Genomic DNA, 27236 nt, shown 5'->3' on the forward strand with positions numbered 1-27236 from the left:
TCTTTGAGATCCCTGAAGCCTTTCCTGATTCTCCCATCTCGTGTTATCATTCTCTATACCCTATGGCTTTACCTTTTGATCATGGTATCTGTTGTGTTAGTTATTCCTTTCGTTGTGTCTCACCAAAGTTGTTGGCTCATAGGAGCTGGTAGAGTGACGCCGGCCACAGAGGCAATAAATATTGGCATTGTGCTGTCTTCATTGCTTTTCTTGGATGAATTAAAAAACATTCAGAGGAGCTGGGCACAGTGGTGCATGCCTGTAGTCCCAGCTACTTTGGAGGCTGAGGCAGGAAGGTGACTTGAGGCCAGTTCAAGGCTGTAGTGTATGATGATCACACCTGTGCGTAGCCACTGCACTTCAGCCTGGGCAACACAGTGAAATTTCATCTCTAAAAAAAATAATAAAGGGAACAAAGAATTGGAAAAAGAATGCATAGAGTGTGGATTGGCTTGCTTTACTCATAACAGGTTGCTTTTCCAAGCATCTTCTTTCACAACACTCATTATCAGGACATCTTGGGAGCAAAAGTGTCCATATTGATTTGGGGTTACTTATGTTTTTCTTTGGTCAGAATCCCTCGTTTCATCCATGTCCTCAGTCCTAGATTAAGTAATCTTTTTGTGCACATTTATAGCTTCTGACGTTAATGCCTCCATTGTTTCCTAAAGTCCCGATGATGATGGAACTGTGCATATTAAAGCAGGAATGGGGCAGAATGTTGTCAGGCATATCTAAAAGCCTACCCCTGGAAAAGTACTTATATGGCACAGAAAGCCTCTTTCTGGAAAACCACTGAACTGATAGTTAAATTCAAAAGTCACTCTTAAAATCAGTTTAAGCACACATTAAATTCACTTGTCTTGGATGAAGCCAGTGAACATGTTAAGGCAAAACAAGATTTATTATCAAATACTGGTCTCTCCAAAAAGTTACATGGGATCAGAATCAGATGTTGATGAATAATTTGTTTTTGTACGTTTTAATAGTTACATGTTCTTACTTCTAGAGCTCATTTAACTGGTTGAACTAGAGAACCAGAATACAACATGATTTGTGTTTTTCTGTGGTGGAAGAGAAAAATAAAATTAAAGTGGAAGTTATTAATACTATCTATATTCACAGGCTGCTAATATGTACTGCGTTCTTTCCTTTTGTGTTTTTCTTCAGGTGATTGAAGACAGTACTGGAGTCCGCCGGGTGGTGGTCACACCCCAGTCTCCTGAGTGTTATCCCCCAAGCTACCCCTCAGCCATGTCTCCAACCCATCATCTCCCTCCCTATCTGACTCACCATCCACATTTTATTCATAACTCACACACGGCTTACTACCCACCTGTTACCGGACCTGGAGATATGCCACCTCAGTTTTTTCCTCAGCATCATCTTCCCCACACAATATATGGTGAGCAAGGTAAGTAGATTCTTGTTGGCATCAGGAGCCGTTGAAACTGGTTACAGCATTTCAATAGTTCAAGGCGGCCCTTTGTTTCTTGTGAAATAAGCAGAGTAGAAAAGGATCTAGGTGGTTTGTAAGACTCATGAGGAATTCCTAGTTTCCTTTGTCCTGCATGGTGCCTTGGAAAAATTACTTTGTGGGTTTAGTTCTTTTTCTTTCTTTCAGTTTTCCCAAACTCGGCCCCAACCCCCACCTTACAAGATCAAGGAGTAAGGTAGCCACCTTTTATTTTAGAAAAGTGGCAATGTGACATCGTTCCCATGTCCTGAAAGCATGTTTTTATGTGAGAGTGGCCTGAGGTACAACTGTGGCACATCGTTGCTTTGGTATCCATATGATCTACCAGTTAAAGGGAAATTGAAAGGTGTTTTGTGCCCCATTTCCAATGTTTGAAGATTGTGAAGTCTCAGCAACCTTTGGGTTTCCTGAAAGGCTCTATGTTGTGATGTTGGCAGAACTAAAAATCCCCTGGCTGTTGATGTGGCCTTCGTGAACCTGCTTTTAGTTTAAGACTAGCCATTAGTGCAGCCACAATTTCACTGGTTGTTAGGCAAATACTTACCTGGATATGAAAAGAGTCTCAGAACTACCAACATTATATCTTTTTAAAGTTTTGACCTTGGTGTTGGTTTAGTCTAAAGGCTTTCTCTATCAAAATGGATCCTGAGAAACCAGATAATTGAAGGTAAAATTAGACTTTAGCCTCTAGGACTTACCAAGTGATTTTCTTCTGAGTCTGACTATGAAGGGAAGCATTTTACTGCTTCAGACATTTATTATGTTGGTTTAGATACATTGTAGAAGAAATGCCTGTTATACCATAGAATGTTTGAGCAAGTTATTACTTTTAACAGTTATATATATATATAATTATATAATTTCTATATAATTAATTATAATTTATAATTATATATATTTTTATATATAATTTTTCCCTGTTCATCTCACATTATAACTTATTCACAGAAAAAGCTTTTTTGAGATTTTTTGAGATGGTATTTCAAGTGAAATATACTGTTGTAACTTAGGGATAGAATTTGACTGTGTGTGTGTTTTGTTTGTTTTTTAAGTAGTCAAAGAAATTTGACATAATTCAAATTAATCAGGTGCTTTCACAGTGGGGTATAAGGGGATGATAGCAAAACATGAAATCAATACTTTGATTTTATAGCAGCATCAATAACTTCCTATTAATTTGATCTTTTTTCCATGCGACATAACACCAAGAAAACATTAAGTAGTGGGGATATACTATGAAAACATTTGGATAAAAACTGAAAAAATTTAGTTAGCTGTAATTTTTTTAAATGTATTCAGTGCTTTGACACAATATGCATTAAATAATTGAGTGTTTCTTAGAGCTTTCTGGCTGGATCTGAGCTCTGATGACATGAAAGTCCTTGGTGACTGACGCACTGCCTGCTGGTGTATATCTGACTTGCTTTATTTTAGCAGTCTGTTAGTAGGATGCCACATAGTTACTGTTTTGTAAATGCTGTCCTTTGCAATTTTAGGCAAGACAACGGTATAATTTAAATCATTAGAGTTAAGCACAATTGTAGTCTCTTCATTTTGTGGTGTATTTGGGTCTAATTCCATTAAAATAACACAGAGCAATAATGTATACAAATAAAAATGCCTTCATTGATTTCACATTAAAGCAGTAAACCAAAATCCCTTCGCTTTATACATAAGCCATTTTTATATTCTTTAACCTTAGTTCTTTAGTGTGCATACCTAAAAGGAATTTAAATATGAATTTTCTAAACTATAAGTGTTTAAAAGTTTTCACCATGTCTGAAGAGATGATTAGTGCCTGCGGTGAATATGTTAAATCTCATGTGTAATGCATCGTGGCATTTAGAACATTTACTGTCCTTCTGGTATATTTTGACATTGTTTATTTGGATACATACTGTCTGAATAGGATTATATTTGTTTTGACACATTCTCTAGTGCAAACTGGTTCTCTCATGAAGATTTGATTTTTCACAAAACAACTCGTTAAAAAACAAATCTTCCTTTAGCTATGTTAACAGTAAGAAACAGTGGAGCTTTACCGTTGAGTAATTGAGACAGCAGTTTTGTTAAATTATGCAGGGTAACCATACATTTCTGTTGTGCCTGTGACAGTCCTAGTTTAGGTCTCTTGCCTTGAAGAAATTGTTGATATTCCTCCCTTTTCACTGTCAGAAGTGTTCAGATTTGGATGGTAATTTATATTGTCACTCCATAGATGAGGTGACCCTTGTTTCTTATGAAGATGTAAGGACCCAATCTTTATGTTACGCATTGTCATTTTTACTGATACCTAAAAATAATTGTGAACTGATTTAAAAATTTAAATTTAACATGAAGTTTTCCCCTTGAGGTCATAAGATTGTTTGCAGGCTTCTGTTTTCTTTTGAGCCATTTTAAAACGTGCGTAGTAAAGTCACATGGCATTCTACATTTGTCTTGCCTTCGATTACTCCAAAAGAGAAGTTTGAGACCACAGCTTATTACGTTTGGCACCAGATTTCAGAGATAGCTTTTCTTAACCCTTATACTTCCTCCTTGAACATTTCCCCTGATTCTGTGAGCTTTGATTATTTTAAATGGAAATGTGTCATCTCATTATCTTAGTTAAATTTGTTCAAATGTTGGCTCTTTTGAATGCCACAAATAACTTAAACTTTGACTGCAATATACTTTCCAGTAGAAATACTATTCTGTCTACAGGGATAAGTAGACTTTTAAAGTAGCTTGATTCTAAGTACATGTTTAATGGGGGTATTTTATTTGTTCTAACTTTTTCATGTATTGCAACTACTGAAAACATAATGAAAGGCAAAAATCAAAGTCAGTTATAAATTCAACTAGAATATGAACTCTAGGGATAACAACCTTGTCTTCAGTATTCTCTGTAATATAGGAAATTTTCTGAACGCACAGTATAGTTTTTAATGATTGATTATTCCTTGATTGATTAGAAACAAATGGGAATGCCTTAAATGTATATCATGTATATGGCATTTTCTTTTTTCTTTTTTCTTTTTGAGGCAGAGTCTTGCTCTGTCGCCCAGGCTGGAGTGCAGTGGTACAATCTCAGTTCACTGCAATCTCCGCGTCCTGGGTTCAAGCGATTCTCCTGCCTCAGCCTCCTGAGTAGCTGGGATTATAGGTGCCCACCACCACCCCTGGCTAATGTTTTGTATTTTTAGTAGAGATGGGGTTTCACCATGTTGCCCAGGCTAGTTTCAAACTCCCAAGCTCAGACAGTCTGCCCACCTCGGCCTCCCAAAGTGCTTACAGGCATGAGCCACCACGCCCGGCAGTATTTTCTTAAGAAATATTTATTATACTCTATTCAGTAATATTTTAGACTTCTTTTATACTTTAGACTTCTTCAGGAGCCAGATCGTTTAACCATTTAATAATTTATTACTGAAAATGTAAACTGAGTTTGGGTTTATCATAATCATCCATTTTAGAAATTATACCACTTTATGGAATGTCAAGCTACATCACCCGAGAAGACCAGTACAGCAAGCCTCCGCACAAAAAACTGAAAGACCGCCAGATCGATCGCCAGAACCGCCTCAACAGCCCTCCTTCTTCTATCTACAAAAGCAGCTGCACAACAGTATACAATGGCTACGGGAAGGGCCACAGCGGTGGAAGTGGCGGAGGCGGCAGCGGTGGTGGTCCCGGAATTAAGAAAACAGAGCGACGAGCTAGAAGCAGCCCAAAGTCGAATGATTCAGACTTGCAAGGTAATACTCAAGATGTTTGCCATAGAGTGAATTATCAAGACAGAGACATCTCAAATGATGTTTCCACGTCTTTTACATGAGAATATTATTTCATGGTGCTTGGTTGTTCTGCTAAGAATATTTGAGTAGACCTTCTTTGATCTATTTCTTAGTAAGGAAAGAATATTGCATTGTTTATTTTTTATTAATACTTCAGGGCAGAAATACTACGTTTGGTCACATATGCCATGTAGCTTTCTACTTAGTAACAAGTATGTGAAAATCTTTTCATGTTAGCCTACTTCTGTTGTTTCACTCTCTGAATAGACAGATGTGGAAGAAATCCAAAGATAATTTTTCTAAAAGTGTAGGCTAGTTTAAATCTCACAATAATTATACCTCATAAACCATATGTAATTACTTCCTTACTGTAATGAAATCTGTCATTGAATCACAGAAATATGTTTCTCTTTAGTTTTCGCATCAGTTACTGTCTCATACCACCTTTTGCCTGTGAATTAAGTGTTTGGAAACCAAGAATGAGATGGAAGAATGAGGGTCACCACATATAGCTAGAGAAACATCAACTCAGAATGGCACGTGTTTTTTTGTAGATGAATCTCTTGGGTATAGATCAGTTGATTTGGAGGAAGGTTTTTGTGTTTAAATGAAGTTTTGGGGGTAGTTTAGAGAGAACCTATTTTGATGCCACATAAGGAAAAACAGTGACTTTTTCTATAGGCATAGGGAAGAATGACTTAAGTGAGGCAAAAAAGGTAACATTTGGATAAGGTAGGTGAGTTTATAGATAGAAATGATTGGAAAACAAAGACATGAACAACTTTTAAAGATAGGATTCAAGTAGATTCCCTTTTTCATTCACAATCACATTCTCACACACAGTCCCCATTTCTACCTGACTGAGATGCAATAAGGAATCTGATTATAACACTCATTGATTATAACACTCATTGAATTTATGGATTCCTTACTGCATCTCATTCAGGTAGAAACAGGGACTGCGTCTGTGAGAATGTGATTGTGACTGAAAAAGATGGAATTTGTGTATTTTTGAGTGTCTACGGAAGAGCTTCTGACAAGGGAGAGGAAGGTTAGGTAAAATGAAGTATTGCCATCAACATTTCCCCCTACGTTATTTGGGTGAGTGATTGCAGCATGAGAGAGAGGAATAGTAAGATAACAGTGAAATGTAAACAGATCATGTGTTCTTTTCATTTTAATTATTTATTCTTTTCTCTATTTTCCACACTCTATGCAATTACCATGTTATTCTTATAATTTTTAAAACATAAATAATTATCATACAAAGGAAATTGAAGATTCAAGAAGCTTGTACATAGCTCTTAAGGGAAGATGCTGGGTCTCATATAATAATTTTTAGTCAAATGATACTGTAATTTCTAAGCTTGAAATTAGTTTATTAGCAGTGTTGCAATTTAACCATGACTATACAAGAATTCATACCAAAAAAATTAAGAATAGATTTTCCTAAAGAGAATTTTAATCCAAAGAAAAGCGAGAGAGAATGTATAAATTGTCCAGAGAGCTTACAAGGTTTGAAGTACTTTGATTACTTGACTCATTCTTTAATAATTTTCACCTTGCTTTGCACCAAAACTGATTTAAGGCAAATGACGTAGACACATAGAAGCAGATAACATAAATGTAAGCATTAAGGAGCCGAAAGATGATAAGGGAAGGAAAATACTAATAAGATGAAGCAGGGTTCCAGTAGAGTGGCTTGATATGGGCCATATATTTGGTTTTGAGCCTCCTGGTTATCAAAGCAAAAAGGCAAATGTGAATCACGTAGCATGAACAAAGAATAAAGCACTTCTTGTTCGTGGGGTCCATCAAGTGGCTCATAATGTTTCAGTTGTGTCTGCCTCAAAATGTGGTTGTTGGTTCCTAGGATCCCAAAAGGCTTTTTCCTGCTTTCTCATCCTTACAAGTGTGTCTCCTGCTGGAGGTTACTGCACCTGACATCTAAATCTGTACCCCAGAAACAGACTTCTTAACTGATTCTTAGGTTTACAGTGCCACCTAATTAATCTAAAACTATACTTAATACCAGTGTGATAAACCTGATAGGTTCATATGTGGTTTGCACAAGAATAGAATATATACTTAACCATAACATGTGACTTGTGTGTTTTTTTTTTTTTTTTTTAATGTTTTACTTAGGTTAAATTGCCCTCATGGCCAGAAGAGATAAATCTTTTTACTTTTTTTTTGAGATGGAGTCTCGCCCTGTCATGTAGGCTGGAGTGCAGTGGTGGGATCTCAGCTCACTGCAGCCTCCGCCTCCCAGGTTCAAGCCATTCTCCTGCCTCAGCCTCCTAAGTAACTGGGATTACAGGCATGTGCCACCACACCCTGCTAATTTTTGTATTTTTGGTACAGATGGGGTTTTGCCATGTTGTCCAGGCTGGTCTCAAACTCTTGACCTCAGGTGATCTGCCCACCTCGGCCTCCTTCTTTTTACTTTATAATTCCTTAGCCTTTGAGTTAATTTACTTGAATAATTTACCTTTTTACCACTTACAAAAAACAAATCTTTAAAAAAAGACAAACTTTAAGTTTGTGCCTGGTCCTGTGGTAAAACTAAGCACATGTAAAAGAAGCAAACAACTCATGTTAATATAAATACATGTATTAAAAAGATGGCGATACCTTAATTTCTTTCTTGAGGTCTAGTTCTCTCAGTTAACTGTGCTTCAGAAACTTTAAAACAATAGAGATTCATGGACCCCATTTTAGACCTAGTAAATCAGAATCTTCACACCACTTTTGACTTCATGTTTTTTTTTTGTTTTGTTTTTTAAATAAAACCTCCATTGGGGATAATGTATAATCAGCCAAGATAGAAAATTATACTATCATAATAATAAGGATGGTTCATCAAGTTGTACACAGTATAGAATAGGAACTTTGTGTTTTATTCATCAATCTCTCCCTCCTTCTAGTACTATACCTGACACATAGTAGGTACTCAGTAAATAGTGTTAAGTGAGTCCTGTTTTCTTAATTGCCTTGTTTTCCAGAGCAAGCCTTCTTTTTGAACACACAAAGCTATTGTACCATTTCCTTTTCCTGGAACAAATTGTTGCATTGCTCAAGGAAACTGCTCCGTGGCTAGCCTCCCTTTTCATTTACTATTACCTTCAGGAAAACAGGCACGACAGACTCCCATAGTACACTCTGAGAAATACGGGATCTCTGAGTTCTTGCACTTCCTTGGAGCAAATGGTGTGGTGTGAGCCGAGAACAGTTGGGGCTTTGGTATTAGACATACAGTACTTGGCTTAGAATTGGGCTTTGTTACTTACTTTTTCCTTTTAGTTTTTCCTGAATTTCCATGTTCACATTTGTAAAATGGGCACTTAAATTTCCATTATTAAATATTAAAAATACCCTTGCTCAGTTCTTAACACTTTAATATAATGGTAACCCTTATGACTTGAATATTGTCTCTCTCATCTTCAGGACTCCTGTTATTATAGGATCATGTCTCATCTGAGATAGCTGCCCCTCAAAATAGGCATCTCTCTCTACTATCCATCTGGCGGCTTTTCCCCTTCCCTTCATGCTCCATTCCCCTCACCCCAGCCCCCTACATTTCTTCTCCTTTAAGCCAGAAGTGGCTTTCTTTGCTTAAACCCATCTTACATTTTTGAAAGCTAAACCCTGCATTACTGGCCCACTATCTCTGAAAGTTGCTTCCAGGCTCCTCTTCTTTTTTCTTTGAGACGGAGATGGAGTTTCACTCTTGTTGCCCAGGCTGGAGTGCAATGGCGTGACCTCAGCTCAGTGCAACCTCCACCTCCCAGGTTCAAGCAATTTTCCTGCCTCAGCCTCCTCAGTAGCTGATATTACAGGCGCACACCACCATGCTTGGCTAATTTCTGCATTTTTAGTAGAGACAGGGTTTCACCATGTTGGCCAGGCTGGTCTTGAACTCCTGACCTCAGGTGATCCACCCGCCTTGGCCTCCCAAAGTGCTGGGATTACAGTCGTGAGCCATTGCGCCTGGCCAATTTTTTTGTGTTCTTAGTAGAGGCGGGATTTTGCCATGTTGGCCAGACTGGTCTTGACTCCTGGTCTCCAACTCCTGGCCTCAGCCTCCCAAAGTGCTGGGATTACAGGCATGAGCCACCGTGCCTGGCCACTTCCAGGCTCTTTTAAGAGAGGTTGCCACTGTGTAGAAACATACCCAATATCCTGGGGTCCTCTCTGGTGGAATTGGTACCGGATCTCATACATCTTCTCATCACCTCGTCCTAGGGCACTTCCAGCTCCAAGCGAGAAAGAACTCTGGTACACAGCCTCTTGGGACTTCCTTTCTCATGGTGTCTGGTATCTCCTCATATGTTTTTTATTTTTCACTTTGCTCCCTCTGAACCTTAAGAGACCTCCCAGAAGGGCCACCTTATGGTTTAAGATGTGTGATTATTAATTTTCCTCTCCAGTACATCCTCTGTTGTGGCTACAGTTAAATAGATCTCAACATTTTAATCCCTTTGTGAGAACCTCTGTGGTGCCCCCCACTATCTAGAGAATAAAGTCTAAACTGCATGATATGACACAAACTAACTTCTTGTGGCCCTTCAGATTTCCCCACCAGACATGCTCGCTGTGTTCTGCCCCGTTTTGTGAATATGCCTCATTCCCTTTTCTTGGCCTGTCCTTCCAGTTCCTCTGCCTAGCAAACTCCAACTCAGGCCTTCAAGAGCCAGCTCAGTTATCACCTCCTCTATGAAGGCTGCCTGTCTCTCCAACATATTATGATGGCAGATAAGTTAGGGGAAAATATTTCAAGAGTTTTTGCCTTCCTTTTCTCTTCCTCTCCCAGCATTTCATTTTAGAATAGTGCTTGGGGATCAGGTCCACAGATGTTCAAGGATAGGAATGGAAAAATTTGTTCTTGTGTACAGAGTATTATGCAAGAGCTGGGCCTTGAGCCTGTTCTGTGGCCAAAACCAGTTAAAATAGTCACATTGCCTTTCACTGCAGAAGCTAAAGAAGTTTCTGTTGCTCTTCATTGAGTGAGAGGGAAGCTTCATTTCTTCCATTTTATTCTTGATAAAAACCGAAGCACACAGTATTTTAAGGAAGTTATTGAGTGGGATCCAGTGAGTCAGGATCCAGTTGTCTAACTGAAATCCTTCCATTTTCAGCCAGTTATACCCCCTCAGAAAGGAGTTAGTTTATCTGCCAGTATTGTTTTAGAAAGAATTATATGAATTTAGAGTAAAAAACAAAAGCTTTGATGAGGATCCACTGCTTAATTTTAAAAGACCTAAGTAGTCCCAAGAATATGTGTGTGTGTGTTTGTGTGTGTGTGTGTATGTATGTGTGTGGGCAGATGGTGAAGGGAGAGGACATCAAGAGTGCAAAGTCACAATTTCCAAACTTTGTGTTTTTTTTTTTTTGAGACAGAATCTGGCTCTGTCGCCCAGACTGGAGTACAGTGGCGCAATTTTGGCTCACTGCAACCTCCGCCTCCCGGGTTAAAGCAATTCTCCTGGGATTACAGGCGCCCGAGACCATGCCTGGCTAATTTTTGTATTTTTGGTGGAGACAGGGTTTCACCATGTTGGCCAGGCTGGTCTCAAACTCCTGACCTCAGGTGATCTACCTGCTTTGGCCTCCCAAAGTGCTGGAATTACAGGTGTGAGCCACCGCGCCCGGCCTCCAAACACTTTTTTCTGTATAAAAATGTGCTGTGTGCAGTTGACATTGTTGACCTTCACTTTGTTCCTGGGGCTTACCCTAAGAGTGAGGATGTCTTTTTCATATATGACTTTTACATTTTAAAAACGTAATGGAATTGTAGATTTTAAATAATCGGTGTTCTGGACTGTGTGACATAGAACATGTCATTTCACTAAGCCGTGGTTTTCCTTTCAGTAAAATGAACGGGTGAGTTAGGGTCTGTGATTTTCAAAATCTTATCAGTGAGTAGATTGCCTCTGTTTTCAGACAATTGTGTGTGGATCACCAATTTTAAATACAGTATCCCTTCACCCCTACCACATCACACACATTCATACACATGTACACATATACACATGCACTCTGAAAGCAGAGAGCACTAAAACTCCTGTGGTTTGAGTGGAGGACTGGGATCCTTGTCACCCTCCACAAGGCTTTCCCAGGGATCCAGCCCTCACCTGGGTCCTGGCTACTCACAGGCTCAGGCCAGCATTATTAGTACCATCAAGGAGCTTGTTAGACATATGCCCTTATGACCTGCCCCAGACCTACTGAATACAGGCTGTGTAGGTGGGGCCCACCAATCTGTGTTTCATCAGGCACTCCAGGTAATAATAAGCCACAGTAGCATTTGAGAACTGCTAGCCCTTTGAGTGCGAAGCAATTTTTAACCAAGATTTTAAATGGCAGGGGTGGGAAAGCAGCAGGTGGGAGGCATTCAGTTGGAACACTTGGTTTAAGTTGAGGCATGTTCCTTGTACTATCTGTATCATGATAAATATATACTAGTGGTGGAAGAGTTCCTTTTTTGTGACTAACATATAGGTAGCAGTTTATGTGAACTCTTCTAGAAGTTATAGTGCCATATGGGAAAAATTGGGACAAAGTGGCAAGAATTCCAAATATAGAAGAAAACGAACATACAGCATACTTTTGGCATTTGAACTTTGGAATTGTTAACAATCCAAAGACTCAGTTGCATTTTAGATCACATTCCACCACATAGACTCACAGTTTCTGGTTATGATACCGAAAGCCAGTGATGAGGGCATTATTCTTGTGCATTTCTCTTTCAGAGTTCGCAGATTGCTTTCTGACTCCAGCAGTGTTCCTTATTACCGGTTCTTTGTATTCTAATTCTTTCTCAGGTGGTCTCCCTGGCATTTTTTCTCTTCCTATTCTTATATTTTGTGATCATTGCTCAGAAACCAGAATCAGACTACAGCTCTACTTCCCCCAAAGCAGCAAGAAAGTGTATTCACAATAGCAGTAATTATTCATAATGAGAAGTCATAGTGCACTAAGGCTTGGGATGGCATTTTTTCCCTCTAGGGGTCTGAGATTGTGGATATTTTTGGGTCCTTGGAGTCTGTCCTTTTGCTGAATGGCTTGGACTCTGGGAGGGCATGGCAGCGTCCACCTGTGCAGGGCCGACAGTGGTTTCCTTTGTCTGGAATGACGTACTTAATGTTAATAAGGTCTGGGATGTTGGGAGTCAAGACAGATTTTCTTTTGGACTCTCTTTTGGTCTTGGCTCCCTGTAGCAGATAATGCTTGTGCTTTTCTGTTTTCTGATTAAAATAGGATATTTAGTAGGGCTTTTGCACTTCACAAGTGGCAGATTTCCTCTTTCTCTTGTAAGCTTTTTCTGTCTTGTGAGCACATATCCTAGGCATGCTCAGACGAGGTGTTTTGGAAGGCTGGAGTTTGGCAGGGCTCTTCTTTTCCCCCAGAGTATCTGTTTCCCTTACTGCGTTTGAACACTGTACTGTTTCTAGATACATTTTTAATGTTGCTTTATCTCTCAAGTCTGTAGGTGACGATGCATCCTGTGTGTTTTCACCTGTCTACAGCTGCATATAAATTCTCAGTATTGCAAAAATATCAAGAAAACATGAGAAAAGTTAAAAGTGAGCTCAGGTCAGTGGAATTCATCCATCTGACTGTCAATTACAGTCTGAAAAGTGAAAATAGTCCAAACAAGCCCAAATAACTTTTATTTTTTAAAAGGACAGTGGGGACCCCTGGATCAGAATGCAAGAGACGTGAGACATTCTTTTTGGCAGGAAACTGGACAATTAACATCGCCACTTCCATTTCAAATGTAGGCTGCCAGATCCGTCCGCTCAGTTTAGAGGTCTCTGAGTGACTCTAATTAGGGACCAAGCAGACTTGAATGCCTTGCAACTGTCTATGTGTGGGATGGAGATAGTTTTGGGGTCAGAAGGCTGTTTCATAAGGAGCATGCTGCTCATTAACATGTGCTTTCTGACTTGGGCGTTATCCTGCAGGGCCAAGGCTGGAGAAATCAAACTATGAATAATTATTTTTCTCTAAGACCCTTGTATGATGATTTTTTCCCCCTTACTGGGATGTTGATTTTACTAGTGCAAAGGCAAATTTACAGCTCAACAAAGAGGACACCATGGTGGCCCAAATTGTTAATTAGTAGAGTATATAATTGTCTTTATTAAGTTACATCACTTACCCTATCTTTTGCCTTTCGCCCTTTCCCCCTCGTATTTTTGTCACAATCTGGAATGTTTTAAAGATGTTAATGCGTGATTCTTTCAACAGGCAAAATGAGATATTTTTGTCATGTCAGGTTAAGAAGTCTTAACCCATTAAATCATACTTGAAGCTTCACATTTTTCACTTGCATATAAAAAGACAAACAGCATGCAAAAATAATTCGCTGAGTTTTCTTTTGAAATGAATGTTCACCAGAAGTTTGAGGTCAGAATTTTGATTAGTTTTTACCATATGTAGTACTGAACTCTGTAAACCCGTGTTATTTTCTCTGCCTTTTTGCTTTCTTGGGAACTGATCATGGCAGCATTTAGATGACATCAGAACCCATGTTGGTAAAATAAATGTCATCCCAAAGAACCCTTTAAACAGCAGGTATAAGTGATGATATGGTTTGTTTCTGGTATATTTGTAACCTTCAGTTTTATTGAATTGAAACTTCTATATGTTATTTCTCTCATTTAGCTAAGTTGAATTCTGAATTTAACTGGGTTAGAGGTCATCATCACAAAAGTGCCATACGCAGAAGTAAAATATGTACTAGTTGGGACCTTGCAGATCTTGGTTTAGTCTCAGTTCAGCCACCTGGGAACTATGTGACCTTGGGCATGATAGTTAATCTTTCAAGGCTTCATTTTCTTCTTGTGTGTAGAAAATAGGGGTAATTAATGGCATCTCTTTCAGAGGACTATCATCAGCTCTTAGTACAATTTCAGACACTAAGTGCTTTAAAAATGTAGTGGTATTGGTAAAGAAAGACCATGAGATTTTTTCCTTGTGAGAACTGCTTTCTGTGGGTCACTTTAGCAGAACCTCAGCCTGTGAGCATGCCCATCAGAATGCTGTTGGGCAAGGCATCCTGCAGCCTGGGTCAGTGTTAAGTAATAGTGAATGCCAAGGACTTGAGATAGGGGAGAGTTCAGAGGGGCATCCACTCCCTAAAAAAGGTTCTCGGACTATTGCCAACCCACAAACAACCTGCTGAATTCTGGGCAAGAATAAAATGCAGTCCTATCTCCGTGCTTTTTCCCTGTCACCTCTCTGGGTTGAATTCTCTGTGTGAGCCCACGGAATGGGGTCTGACAGGCCCGCTTGATTCTGTTTGAACCCACTCAGCAAATTAACCACTCTAAGTTACTTTGCTAAAAGGAGGAGATTGCAGGGGACATTAGCTGGAGGCGATGGGCAAACAACAACTGCTCTGTATTTATTTTTCTCCCACCCACATTCCTTGCTTTAGGGCAATTAGTTAAGCTAGATGGATAAGCTAACTGGGTAACCCACTAAATTTCCAAGTCTTTCACAACTTTTCCTTACACCTTGCAACTTGTACACCATCTCTTCCGCATTCTGTGGGCTGCATAGACCTGCCCTGCTACATTGCGGAAGGGGTCGGCACTAGGTGTAGGTAGATCATGGGGGTGGCGAGACATCTTGGAGGCTGACTACCAGGTGTCGACGCAGAAACCGTTTCTGTTAATACCTTATCTGAAAGAGTCTCAGCATTTGTGATGGAATTTTGGCAAATTTCCTGCTGCTATGTCAACATCGATTTTGTCATTGCTTCTCCTTCTGTGGAATGGAGCCCTAGGATCTTTACATAAACTGCAGTGTGAAGAGGCAGGGTTTTGAACTTCTGGTTTTGTATCATCATTATTGTAATGTGATAATTATAGTCTATATTGCAAATACGTTCATTATCATTCAAGCTTTCTGCCATGGTCAGCTTTGGCTTTTATTTTAAATTTAATTTCCTCAACCAGACACACAGTGTAGCAGACTCTATTACCCTATTTCAGTTTTTGGTGCTGTAATGAGACTTTGAAATTCTAGGAATTGAGTAGATAACACAAGTGTGATGTGGGAAAGGTCCCTGGGAAACAACAGTGATACTATTAGGTTGGTGCACAAATAATTGTGGTGTTTGCCATCACTATTGCACCCACATAACAGCTCAGTGCATGCAATTTACAAAGTAATGAGTGAAATGTTCCCTATAGTTGACTATAAGATTTCCTCATTTTTCTCTGGTGCTGAATTTGCTTTTCAAAAAACTCTTCCCCTTGCTGTTCCCTTCCCCATTCCAGATTGTAACTGCTTCTTTCCAGCTGCATCAGAAGAAGGGGACTTTCCCTGTAGGTGTTATGCTCAGAAAAGGGCAGAAAAGACCAGGTCATGGTGGGGATGACTTGCTCCAAGCACAAAAGAGAATTGTGATGGTTCAGGAAGACTGGAAAACAATGAGGCAGGAAAGAAATGAGAAGGCTTCAGGGGAATGGCACATTGAAATAAAAGGAAGTGGTAAGAGCAGGAAAACAAGTGGAATGAAAGGAGCATACACAGTGGGCAGGGATGATTGGATAGACTGTGGAATAAAGGTAATGTGGGGAAAAAATAGGCAGAAAATAAAAGAGGTTTCATGGTTCCATGGTTGCATATTCCATTCCTCCCACTAGGTTAACATTTCCCAGAGGGGTTGGGTGGAGAGGGGGAAATCCTTTTTGCCCTGTTGTGGTCCATGTGCCCTTTTGCTGGCAGCTCCACTTGGAACAAATCTCCCTGTGAATACATCTCCTACTTTTTTCCTATTTGGAGTTTCCTGATGCTTTTGTCTTCCTCTTGTGCTGGATTAGAGCATCCACTGCCAGCATGCATTAACGTGATAAACAAATTAAAAGTGAAGTCTTAAGTAGAACTTTGGAAGGAGTACCAGTACACTATATTGAGGTATTGGATTTTTTGAATATGACTTGAAGTTGTTAAAGTGATGTTTTAGAGTTTTGATGTGCTTAAAAACTGGAAATTGAGATTTTTTTTTAATTTTTTGTTTTAAGTTAAAAAATTAAGCACAAGAGACCAGGTATGGGAGGATCACTTTGTGAGAATCACTTTGGGAAGCCAAGGCAAGAGGATTGCTTGAGCCCAGGAGTTCAAGACCAGCCTGGACAAAATAACAAGACCCTATCTCTTCAAATAAATAAATAAATAAATAAATAAATAAGCCGGATGTGGTGGGCATTCAGGAAGCTGAGATGGGCGTATTGTTTGAAGCCAGGAGGTCAAAACTACAGTGAGTGTTGATCGTGCTACTGCCCTTTAGCCTAGATGACAGAGTGAGACCCTGACTTAAAAAAAAAAAAAAAAACACAAGAAAGTGGGGGAGGGGGGCACCACTTTTCCTTTATTCCTGGGTTAGTATGCCTTTGTCAAAAGCAGCTTGCTTTAAATGAAGATGTCATGCTTATTTCAAGTCCTCTTACAAACCGAATTCACTCTCATATCCCCTTGATATGTAATGAAAAGCAATATATATATAGCATTTCTGTGAAATAATCAAGCCTTGCTTTCTAGACTTATTAGAATTACCTCATGAAAGCAACATGAGGAAGTGAGTGGGAAGAACTAGGTCTACAACAATTAAAATAGTTTTTGGTTTTTTTTTTTTCAGAAATGCATTTATTACTGCTTCTCTTAATTCACTTGGTGAACTTCCATTGACCTTTTTTTCCTTTTATTTGAAAAGACACAAATTATTATATGGAGCAGTAAGATCTTTCAAACCAGGAGGCATGGAGAAACTGCCATATTTTAGGTTCACTAAGTTCCTCAAAACTATTTAAGTGTCTTGCCAAGCACATTTAAAAAAAATTCGTATTTAGTCTTTCAGGAAGATTTATCTTTTGTTGGAATGTTGCTCCAAGGAACTCTATAAGATATCAGCATCTCTTGAAAGCTCTGTTAAAAATGATGTGTTACTTAAGTGAGAAATGGTTATGGGTGCTTTAATTATTCAGCGATCAAGGTTTTTTTTTTTTTTTCTTTAAACACACTGACAGCATTCATATTATTTACTACTTACACTGTCATCCACGTGAAGATGGCTCCAATTTAATTGCAGACAGTTTTCAATTTGAAAACTATATCTTCATTTCATTGAAGAATTTCGTGTCTGGGAAGTACTATTCCCTATAGAGTTTAATCTCTGGGTGTAGTGGTCTCAGCATCATCTACAACATTACACATGAGGGCAAAACTGTTTAGAGTAAGTTAGGTAAGTTGCTATTGCATTAGCATTTCTCAGAAGAAAGATGATCTTTTAGGTAGTAAACATACATGCATCGTAGAATCAGTAGGATTTCCTGATTTGCCTGACTCTGCGGTGCTTCCATGCCTGTTTTCTGCGTTGTTTCTAAACTTCCTTTTCTTTTTTTGTTGGGGGGAGACAGGGTCTTGCTCTGTTGCCCAGGCTGGAGTGCAGTGGCACCATCACAGCTCACTGCAGCCTCAACCTCCTTGGCTCAAACAATCCTCTTGTCTCAGACTTCTGAGTAGCTGGAACTACAGCTGTGTGCCACCCCACCTGGCTAATTATTTTTATTTATTTTATTTTTTGTAGAGACAGGGTCTCACTTTGTTGCCCAGGTTGGTCTCGAACTCCTTAGGCTCAAGTGATTCTCCCGCTTCAGCCTACCAAAGGGCTGAGATTACAGGCGTGAGCCACCGCGCCCAGCCCTGCATCATTTCTTTTAAATAATGTCAGGGACAGCAGGTTCTATGGCCCTGCTACCCATATTGGAATGAGAGATACAGTAATCAGCTAAATCTTAGCCTTTATAGTTAAGATTTCAGAACTTGGTTTTCTGAACTGAATAATCTGTGGGATGTTTGTACCCACAAATTAGGATTCTCATTCTTCTCTTTTTCTTCTCTTTTATATTTTTATTTCTTGCAGTTTTAGATTCTATGAATTTTCTACCTCTCTCTCCTGTTCTGTATATCTGGCTTCCAAGACTTGCCATATTTATCGTCACTAATACTGTAAATGGACTTTTAAAATTCAACACTTTTTATTCATTCATTTACTGCTGAGGTACTTCTTATTTTAGGAACGGGGTAAGGAAATAGAAAATGATAAAGATAAATGAGAAGGATGTTTTTAATACTAGATTATTGTGGTAGCTGTCAACCTATTTACTTTTGAAGAAGAAAGTTTCAATAATTGCTCTTATTTTAAGACTATGTTGCAAGCTCATTGAGTGCATCCAAGGAAAAGGAAGCACTTCAGATAAGCTAACTGCACTTCTTTAATAAGGGTGTGTGGTCCAGTTGCTAGTTTGTCCTTGTCATTTCCATTTCCTTCCTTTTGACCATTTTTATCTTTAATGATCTCAGTAGGAGGTAAACAACCTCGATAAGGGGATAAGGGAGAATGTATCCAAGTGCTGCTTGTCAATAGCTCTGATAAAGATTTGGTGTGTCTGGAAAACCTGAAACTTAAAATGATTCTCAGAAATTATCTCTAGGGTTCATTTGTAATATTGAGTAGATTACTATTTCTGTAGATGGGAAACTACTATTTCTATAGATCAAAAATAGTGAATATTTGAAATTTTACATGCTTCAACTTAATATTCCACACATCAATATGAAGGATAATTAATAGGTATCTATACAAAGTATATCTCTACTGTGTTTCTCAACTGTTGGTATGCTAGAATTTGTTCTGTTTTTACTTTCAGTGTCAACAAGAGTAAAAGGTTTAGGGAGAGAAAACAGTGAACACCAAAGAACTCAGGTAATTTGTCTACTGCTAGGATGTTTTTTGCAAATAGATATTAAAAATGATATTTTGGGGTGAGCAGTGGATCAATAATCTGTTTAAGGCAGGAAATACTAGATTTTATAAAGATATAAAGGAATAAAATGAGATAAGATCACAGTGCCCAAGATGTTTTCTTGAAATGGTGGCTAGAGTCCTATTGATTAATGCTGGTGACTGAGACATCAACATTGAAAATAAACCATCCCCAGACAATTGATAATTATAGGTGACAATTATGTTGTTATACTTTATTTAGGCAGTAGTTTTGTTCCTGGAAAATTACTTCTATTCAAGAGGAAAATTAGAAGCGTTTGAGAACTGAATGTTTTGTGGAAACTCTTGTGTATAATTTTTCAGTTTTATTCAATTTCATAAATCTTCAGGGAATATTTTCAGGCCTAGATTTATGGACACTGTATATAGTACCTGCTACCAAAAGAACATTCTACCATCAGGCTTATTAGAAAGCATATTGTCTGTTTTTCTGGTGCCTTGTTGTGAGCAGATGTTCCCTCAGCATTTCTGAACTATTTTAATGCACAAGATGGGAAGAACAGTAAGTTAAAAGACGGAGATAGGAATTAATTTTTTGACTAGGTAACTGCATTTGAGTGGGGATAAATGTCAGTATTCTCAATCTTTTTTTTTTTTTTTTGAGACAGAGTGTTGCTCTGTCGCCCGGGCTGGAGTGCAGTGGCCGGATCTCAGCTCACTGCAAGCAAGCTCCGCCTCCTGAGTTTATGCCATTCTCCTGCCTCAGCCTCCCCAGTAGCTGGGACTACAGGCGCCCGCCACCTCGCCCGGCTAGTTTTTTGTATTTTTTAGTAGAGACGGGGTTTCACCGGGTTAGCCAGGATGGTCTCGATCTCCTGACCTTGTGATCCGCCCATCTCCGCCTCCCAAAGTGCTGGGATTACAGGCTTGAGCCACCGCGCCCGGCCTTCTCAATCTTTTTTATCCCTCTGCTCAATTTGAGGTAATACCATGTGGTCACTTAATCTGTCATCAGACCCTAAAAATTCAGTAACAAGTCTCAGTTCTGTGTTAGCAGGAGAATGGATTAAAAATAAGTTTGTAATAAACTCTAGCACAGTCCTGTCACTTGAGCTCAGTTCCTTTGATTTGGCCCAATTTTCTGCACTGTTTTTCTTTTCATATTGTAATGACTACTGTCCACAGAGAAGGTTAACACAATGGAGGCACACTTCTGATGGGCCCTGTGTTCCTTTCCTGTGATTAACAATCAGCACACACAAAGCTGGTGCTTCTTTTTTTTTCCCCTATAGAGATGGGGTCTCACCATGTTGCCTAGGCTGGCCTCTAACTCCTGGGTTCACGGCACTCTGCCACCTCAGTTTTCCGAGTAATTGGGACTACAGGCATACACCACCATGCCTGGCAAAGCCAGTGATTTAAAACAACAGAAATTTATTCTGTCACAATTCTGGAGAGAATGTAGAGCTCAGAAGTCCAAAATCATTGTTACCTGGGTGAAATCAAGGTATTGGTAGGCCCGAGCTCCCTCCGGCGGCTCTAGGAAAAAAATCTGTTCCTTGCCTCTTCCAGCCTCAGGTGGATGCTGGTACTCTTTTGCTTGTAGCCACATCACCCCAGCTTCAAGATCAGCATCTTCAAATCTCTCTGCTTTTTTTTTCACCTCTTGTTTGTGTTAAGTCTTCCTCTACCTCTGCCTTATAAGAATACATGTGATCTCATTTAGGGCCCATCTGGGTAACTCAGGATAATCGGCCATCTCAAAATCCTTAACCTAATCATATCTCCAAAGACTTTTGCATGCAAGGTAACATTCACAACCACCACAGGCTCCTCCCAGCATCCCTGTCTAGAAACCTGGCTGAGCCAGCCCATTTGCCTGCATCCTAGTTAAGGTCTGATTGAAACACCCTCAACATTTACTATATGCTTTTCAGTGAGCTGCAGTTAATTTCATCCAAATGTACAATAGCAGCAGCAAGTATCTGTCTCTACTAACACAGGCCAAGAATCATTTAGCAGAGCTACCACCTGTCTTTAGAGAAGCAGTTTACGTAGGGAAATCTACACACACGCCTTTTTTTTGAGCAGAGTCTGACTCTGTCACCCAGACTAGAGTGCAGTGATGTGATCTTGGCTCACTGCAGCCTCCATCTCCCTGGCTCAAGCAATCCTCCCACCTCAGCCTCCCGAGTAGCTGGGACTATGGGCGTGTGCCACCCTGCCTGGCTAATTTTTGTATTATTTGTAGAGAGAGAGTTTCACCATGTTGCCCAGGCTGGTTTTGAACTCCTGAGCTCAAAGGATCCTCCTGCCTCAGCTTCCCAAAGTGCTGGAATTACCGGTGAGAACCACCATGCCTAGCCTATGCACAGTAAATTAAGCTAGTTTAAGCAGTTCATAAAGCTGAATGCTGTAACAACTGGGCTGTAAATAGAAGTGAGTTGTGCTGTGGATGTGTGTGTGTAAAATGTAAAATGGTGGCTGTGTATTTTCAGGGCATATTTAATAGTTAAATATCAGAATCTGTATAATTCTTTTTAAATGATGACCGGAGCTCATGGCATTTCCCAAGAAGAAGTGAAATGAACCTATCTGATTTTGAATATATATTTTCTTTAAAAAGTAAATAAGATCGTTTTCACGGAGCATGAGATAAGATTTACAAAGGTTTAGAAGTAATCTTTAATGAATCTTATGTCCTGTAAATGTTAAATAAACCTCAAGAAAATTCCATAAAGCTGGTACTTGTTGGATATTACACTAAATAGTTAATGTTATAATAGATTGCAGGTGTCTTTTCTCTGATGACTGTCAGGTAGGCGGAGTCTAATAATTGATTTAATTTTGAAGAAGATTTCTGTGTACCCTGAGGTGTCGTATGCTAAATGGGCGATAAATTCTAAAGCCCTGTTATCTGCTTTGTTGTGTTTTTAATAGTTATTGCCTGTTGTAATAAACTTGTATCTTAGATTTCTTTTTTCACCCGTCAGTGGGTGTTTTGCCTAAATTGAAAAGACAGAAGATTTTAACTACATATGAAGTACTATTTTAAGTCATTGAAGATTTTTCCCTCCTCCAGAATTTTTTTATCTTGTCATACTTGGTGGGAAATAATGTATACATCAAAGTCAAGCATACTTAATTGTATAGTTTAAACATCAGTGCATCATTAATTGAATGAACAAATTAGTTAAAACTCTGTATTTGCTGTGGGTTTCAAAAATTACTTGGGCAGTAATTAGAGTTACAAAGAGTTGTAAAACAAAAGTTCATGAGAATAATGAAGTTGAACTACAAAGCCCTGATTGTATAAATAGGGCAAGAAGAAAGAACACCAAGACGCGGGGAAAAAAGTGTTTTGGCCAGACGCGAGAACTTAGCTGGATCATGTGGTATCAGCCAAGATAATATGTGATAGAGAATGGCAGATACAAATACCATGGCACTCTGTACATGGGAATAGAGAAATCAGAGATAAAAAATACAGGTCATGTAGATCACAGCTCTCCCTGTAGCCAGGCTCAAGTTAAGGTAGTTTAGTTATATAATCAACTTTTATGGTATTGCTAGGACCTTAGTAAAGGAGGGGCAAAGCTGAGGGGAGATCACATTATATTACCTCGCTGGAATAGTTTCTCCAATCTTTCCATGCAGTTAAAAAATTAGATCTGTCTATTTCAAACCATTTAGTTCTACCCATGCTCATGAGCCTTTGGTTTTAGCTACTTATGTGTTTTTTCCATAAAGATATCAGTCACTTGTGGCATATACCATGCCCTGCCAGTTCCTTTTGGAATCACTTTAAATGAGAAAAATAAAGGACTTTGGGAAAAACTATTTCAGTGTGTCTGTTAAATTGTTTTACTATTTGAGAATAGTTCTGGACTCTGAAATACATTTTCCATTTAATAGTATTTGGCTTTTTTTTTTTTTCTGAGCCATAACATTCGTGGAAATATGTTGAAATCTTAAGTGGAGAGAATATGACTTACTGCTTTTGGTATGACTTGCTGTCTAGAATGTTACAGTCTTCACTACAGTATGTTCTAGTCAGCAGCATTAGAAACAAGGATAACTTCAGACTACAAAGAAATATGCATATTGTGATTCATAACTTTCTTCCTGTTTTAAAATCCTCATTTTTTTTCTTTCCTTTCATTTTCCTTCTTCTTTCCTTTCCTAGGCTCTTTCTCTGTCACCCAGGCTGAGATGCAGTCGCATGATCATAGCCCACTGCAGCCTCAAACACTGCATCTCAAGCGATCCTCCTACCTCAGCCTCCTGAATAGCTAGGACCACAGGCATGTGCCACCATGGCTGGCTAATTAATTTTTTTTTTTTGTAAAGAAGGTCTTGCTATGTTGCCCAGGCTGGTTTTGACCTCCTGGCCTCAAGTGATCCTCTTGCCTTGGCCTGCCAATGTACTGGGATTACACACATGAGCTACCGCCCCCAGCCTATTCTGAATTCTTCAGATTGTAGAGCCAACTATACTACAAATCTGTGCTTTTTTTTTTTTTTTTTTGGAGACAGGGTCTTGTTCTGTTGCCCAGGCTGGAGTGCAGTGGCGTGATCTCGGCTCACTGCAGCCTCCAACTCGGGTTCAAGCAATTCTCCTGCCTCAGCCTCCCGAGTAGCTGGGACTACAGGTGCGTGCCACCATGCCCAGCTAATTTTCTTTTTTTGTATTTTTAGTAGAGACAAGGTTTCACAGTGTTAGCCAGGATGGTCTCAATCTCCTGACCTCGTGATCCGCCTGTCTTGGCCTCCCAAAGTGCTGGGATGATAGGCATGAGCCACCACATGGCCTAAATCTGTGCTTTCTTATAGGACATTTCATCAAATACATATTCTTTGTCACTTGAGTGGCAACTCTTCCTGGATATTAATACTGTTTACAAAAAGTTAGGTCTAGAAAATGACATCGATTATTGTGAGACAAGTAACACATTTCTGTATATCCAAAATATATTTCATTAAATTTGACTCTTTTCCTAAATTTCCAATGTTGTTGTAGTGCTCGTTTTGTAATATTGTGCTTGTGTGTGCACATGTGCACTTACATAGAGGTTAAATGTGTAAAATAAGAGTGTTATTCTCTTTGCTGGTCTCACTGCTTTAGCTGTTGTTCCCTTACAATTCGTTCTCTGCACAGCAGCTGGGTGAAGTTTTTGTTAAAACCCCCATGTTTTCCTTTCAAACTTAGCATACAGTGCAAACTCTACCGTGGCTGCTGCCTGATGCTGCAACGCACCTTCTTCCAGCCCTGCTCCAGTTCTCTGTGCCCTTGCCACACAGCTTACTTTCTCCAGTTCTCTAACATGTGGGGTCTGTCCTGCCCTAGTGCCTTTGACCTCTCTGTTCTCTCTCTTGGAAAGTTCTTTTATACTTTTTATAGTAGAATCCTTCCCATCCTTCCTGGCATAGCCCAAATGCTTCAGGATCAGAGAGACCTTCTTAGACTACTTCATCACATCACCCTTCTTTACATACTCTTCATGACACCCACCACGAGCTGACCCTATTGTATTTGTTTGTATACATCGTCTATATTCTCCTGCAAGAGTTCACCCTTGACTGTATTGGAAACAGATTGGAGTTGGCAGAAGATAACATGCAGAGCTCACTCAAGGGGACTTCCAGACATCTTTTATAGATAATATGAATTGCTAAATTTGCTTTTCATTTAAAACATTTCGTTTTATAAGACTTGGGTTAAAATACAGAATTCCATTGCAGTTGGAAAGAGTTACCAAATAGTTTATTATGCATGCTTGAATGCCAGTATTGCACAGCATGTAGTGCAGTCAGTATGAAACACTTTTTTTGAGGAACTGAAATGCCAGGTAAGAATTCTATGCTAAGCCTATTTCAGCCCCACAAATGAAGGCCTTTCCTATAAATGCAGTCTTGTATTTCCTTCCGGCCAGATAAATGCAATAAACTGTCATCATTGCTCTCTCCATTTTTGTTTAGTAAGAATGAGCCTCTTTAGGTGTTTGCAGAGTTATTTTGGCAGTCTAGTATTATTTCCACTATCATTAGCTTTTACCCTTAGGTAGAACCTGGACTTTGTGTTTTCACCTATCCAATTTTCATTACATTTCATGTAATTCATAGAAATTAAAGTTTCACTCAGATACTCTTGACTGCATAGCAACAAACCTATTTTGGAGTATTAAAACAAGGTTTTAATATAGAAACTGTTTCAGCCTTTTGTTTTAAACTATTGATTTCCTACATAGTTTGGAGATTTTTTTTAGATACCAGCTCTCTTCAGTAGTTCTGATTCTCTTAGGACTTTTATAGAAACATCTGTAAAAAATGGTATAATAACTTTTATATTATTCAGCACCTTTTTTTTTTATTCGGAATGGTTTGTGTGCTCTTATTCTGATGAAAAAGAAGATGAAAACATTCTTTTCTAATTGTTGGGAAATGTTGTGGAACCTGACTTTTTGATCACTTTCTGCCAGTGCTAGGGCCTGTTTACCTACTCGTTCCCACTTGGCTCTGCCAGCTGGGGCTGCCTTAACTGGTTTCCATGCTCCTATGAGGGAGTTCTTAGGTAAACGTCAAGTCTGCGTCAGAAATAAACGTGGAGAGCCATCTCTTTCCAAATGTTCAGTGCAAGACAGAGCAACAGGTTCTGCTTCGAGAATTATTACTGGAGACACCATCCACGCATGCAAGCATTCTGTACCAGGTAGTACACTGACAATTTGGAACAAAGATAGACACTGCCATCTTGGTTCAGAAGGCCTCCTAATAATGGCATTCTAGAAGAGAAAACCTGGATTATGTAGCCTAAGATATGGTCTTGTTCTGGTAGAACACGTGTGAATAGGAAACGCATCGTAGCCCTTGCTGATACTGTCACTAGGGTCTAGATCCCCATTGGGCTTAAGCAGAGATGGGTAATTTTGGCTTTTTCTTAAAATATCCCAGCAGTCTGAACTAAAAATACGGAGATATTATAAACCTGTATTTGCCTGAAAACAAGATTGTCACCAATCTCAAAAGTCAGAAAGAAATCATTCTTTCTCATACTCTGTATAATAGCTATAAGAGGGAGGGGAATGGAAAGGTATTTCGGAGTTTAAAAGTAGTAAAACACAGAACCATGAATCCTGCTTGCAACTTTAATAAAATTTGGGTATTTTCTTAGTAGAACACCTTTTCTATTCCTGAGTTAGGCTACAAGGACTGCCCATTATGAAACCAAGCTAGAAACTACCTTAAGGTTGAATACCTTAAGGAGAAGTAACTAACCTTTGCAGCAGTGGGGAACAGTCACAGCTCTGAGACCCCATCTCTGGTCAGTGACCAGAGATATCTGAGAGCTGATGGGCTGCAGTGGGGAGAAGGACTGGCTGCTACAGGAAATAAACCTTATTTCAGACCCAACTGGAAATGATCTCTTATTTAATATGTTGGGTTTTTTTTACATGTTTTTAGGGAATTTTTAGATTCACATTTCAGGAGACTATTCTGTATTTGAGCCTTTGGGTTTTGCTGAAGAGCATAGAACCCTAAAAACCTAATGTGATCTTAGAACTTCCTTAATTTCTTTCTTTCCACTCTTAGTCTCTTTTCTCATTTCCTTTCACTGCTCTGAAAATTAACACCTGCTAGGGAAATCAACTTTAGGCTGCTTTCATTGGTAGCCAGTGTTTAAAAATCAATCCTGGCAACTAATGTAAAATGAAATTTGGAAGACGTCTTGATTCTCATGGACTTGTGCAAGCTGAAGTTATTAAAGAGGATTAGGAACCACAGCTGGTGAGCAGATGGAATGCTTATAATTTCACAATGTTAGGTAGCTGTAAACTCAAATCTGCACAAAACTTCTTTGCTTTTTCTCTAGTTTATTTCACTTTATTTTCCTGGACTGTAACTCTGGGCAAGTACGATCGTTTAATTGTTGGAGATGATGAGCCTTAATAGGTTCCTCATTTAGATGGCATCATTTAAATTCTGGTCGTACAATTTCATACTCAGAATTTCATTTTAGAAACCAACTATTTAATAATGGACTTATTAACGGCACAATAAGTAGGAAATGGTTTTACCTTTTGTTCAAAATGTAGAAATGCATTTTAAATTTGAGCAATGAAGACTGGTTCACAGTAATTGCAACTAGACAATATAACTACTTGTTTCTTAAAGAAATGCTTGA

General features: G+C 39.1%; 1 protein-coding gene across 4 annotated transcripts in view; it reads left to right on the plus strand.

The window, feature by feature from the left end:
* The window catches only part of FNDC3B (fibronectin type III domain containing 3B), a 363872-nt gene that overhangs the window by 208797 nt on the left and 127839 nt on the right, over positions 1–27236 (plus strand). For all 4 annotated transcript variants that reach the window (XM_005546389.4, XM_045385094.2, XM_005546390.4 and 1 more), the window contains 2 exons: positions 1171–1414; positions 4933–5214. In XM_005546389.4, the coding sequence (XP_005546446.1) occupies positions 1171–1414; positions 4933–5214 (526 nt within the window). The remainder of the gene's footprint in view (positions 1–1170; positions 1415–4932; positions 5215–27236) is intronic.

Source organism: Macaca fascicularis, chromosome 2 (assembly GCF_037993035.2).
Source record: "Macaca fascicularis isolate 582-1 chromosome 2, T2T-MFA8v1.1".
NCBI classification, from domain to species: Eukaryota; Metazoa; Chordata; class Mammalia; order Primates; family Cercopithecidae; genus Macaca; species Macaca fascicularis.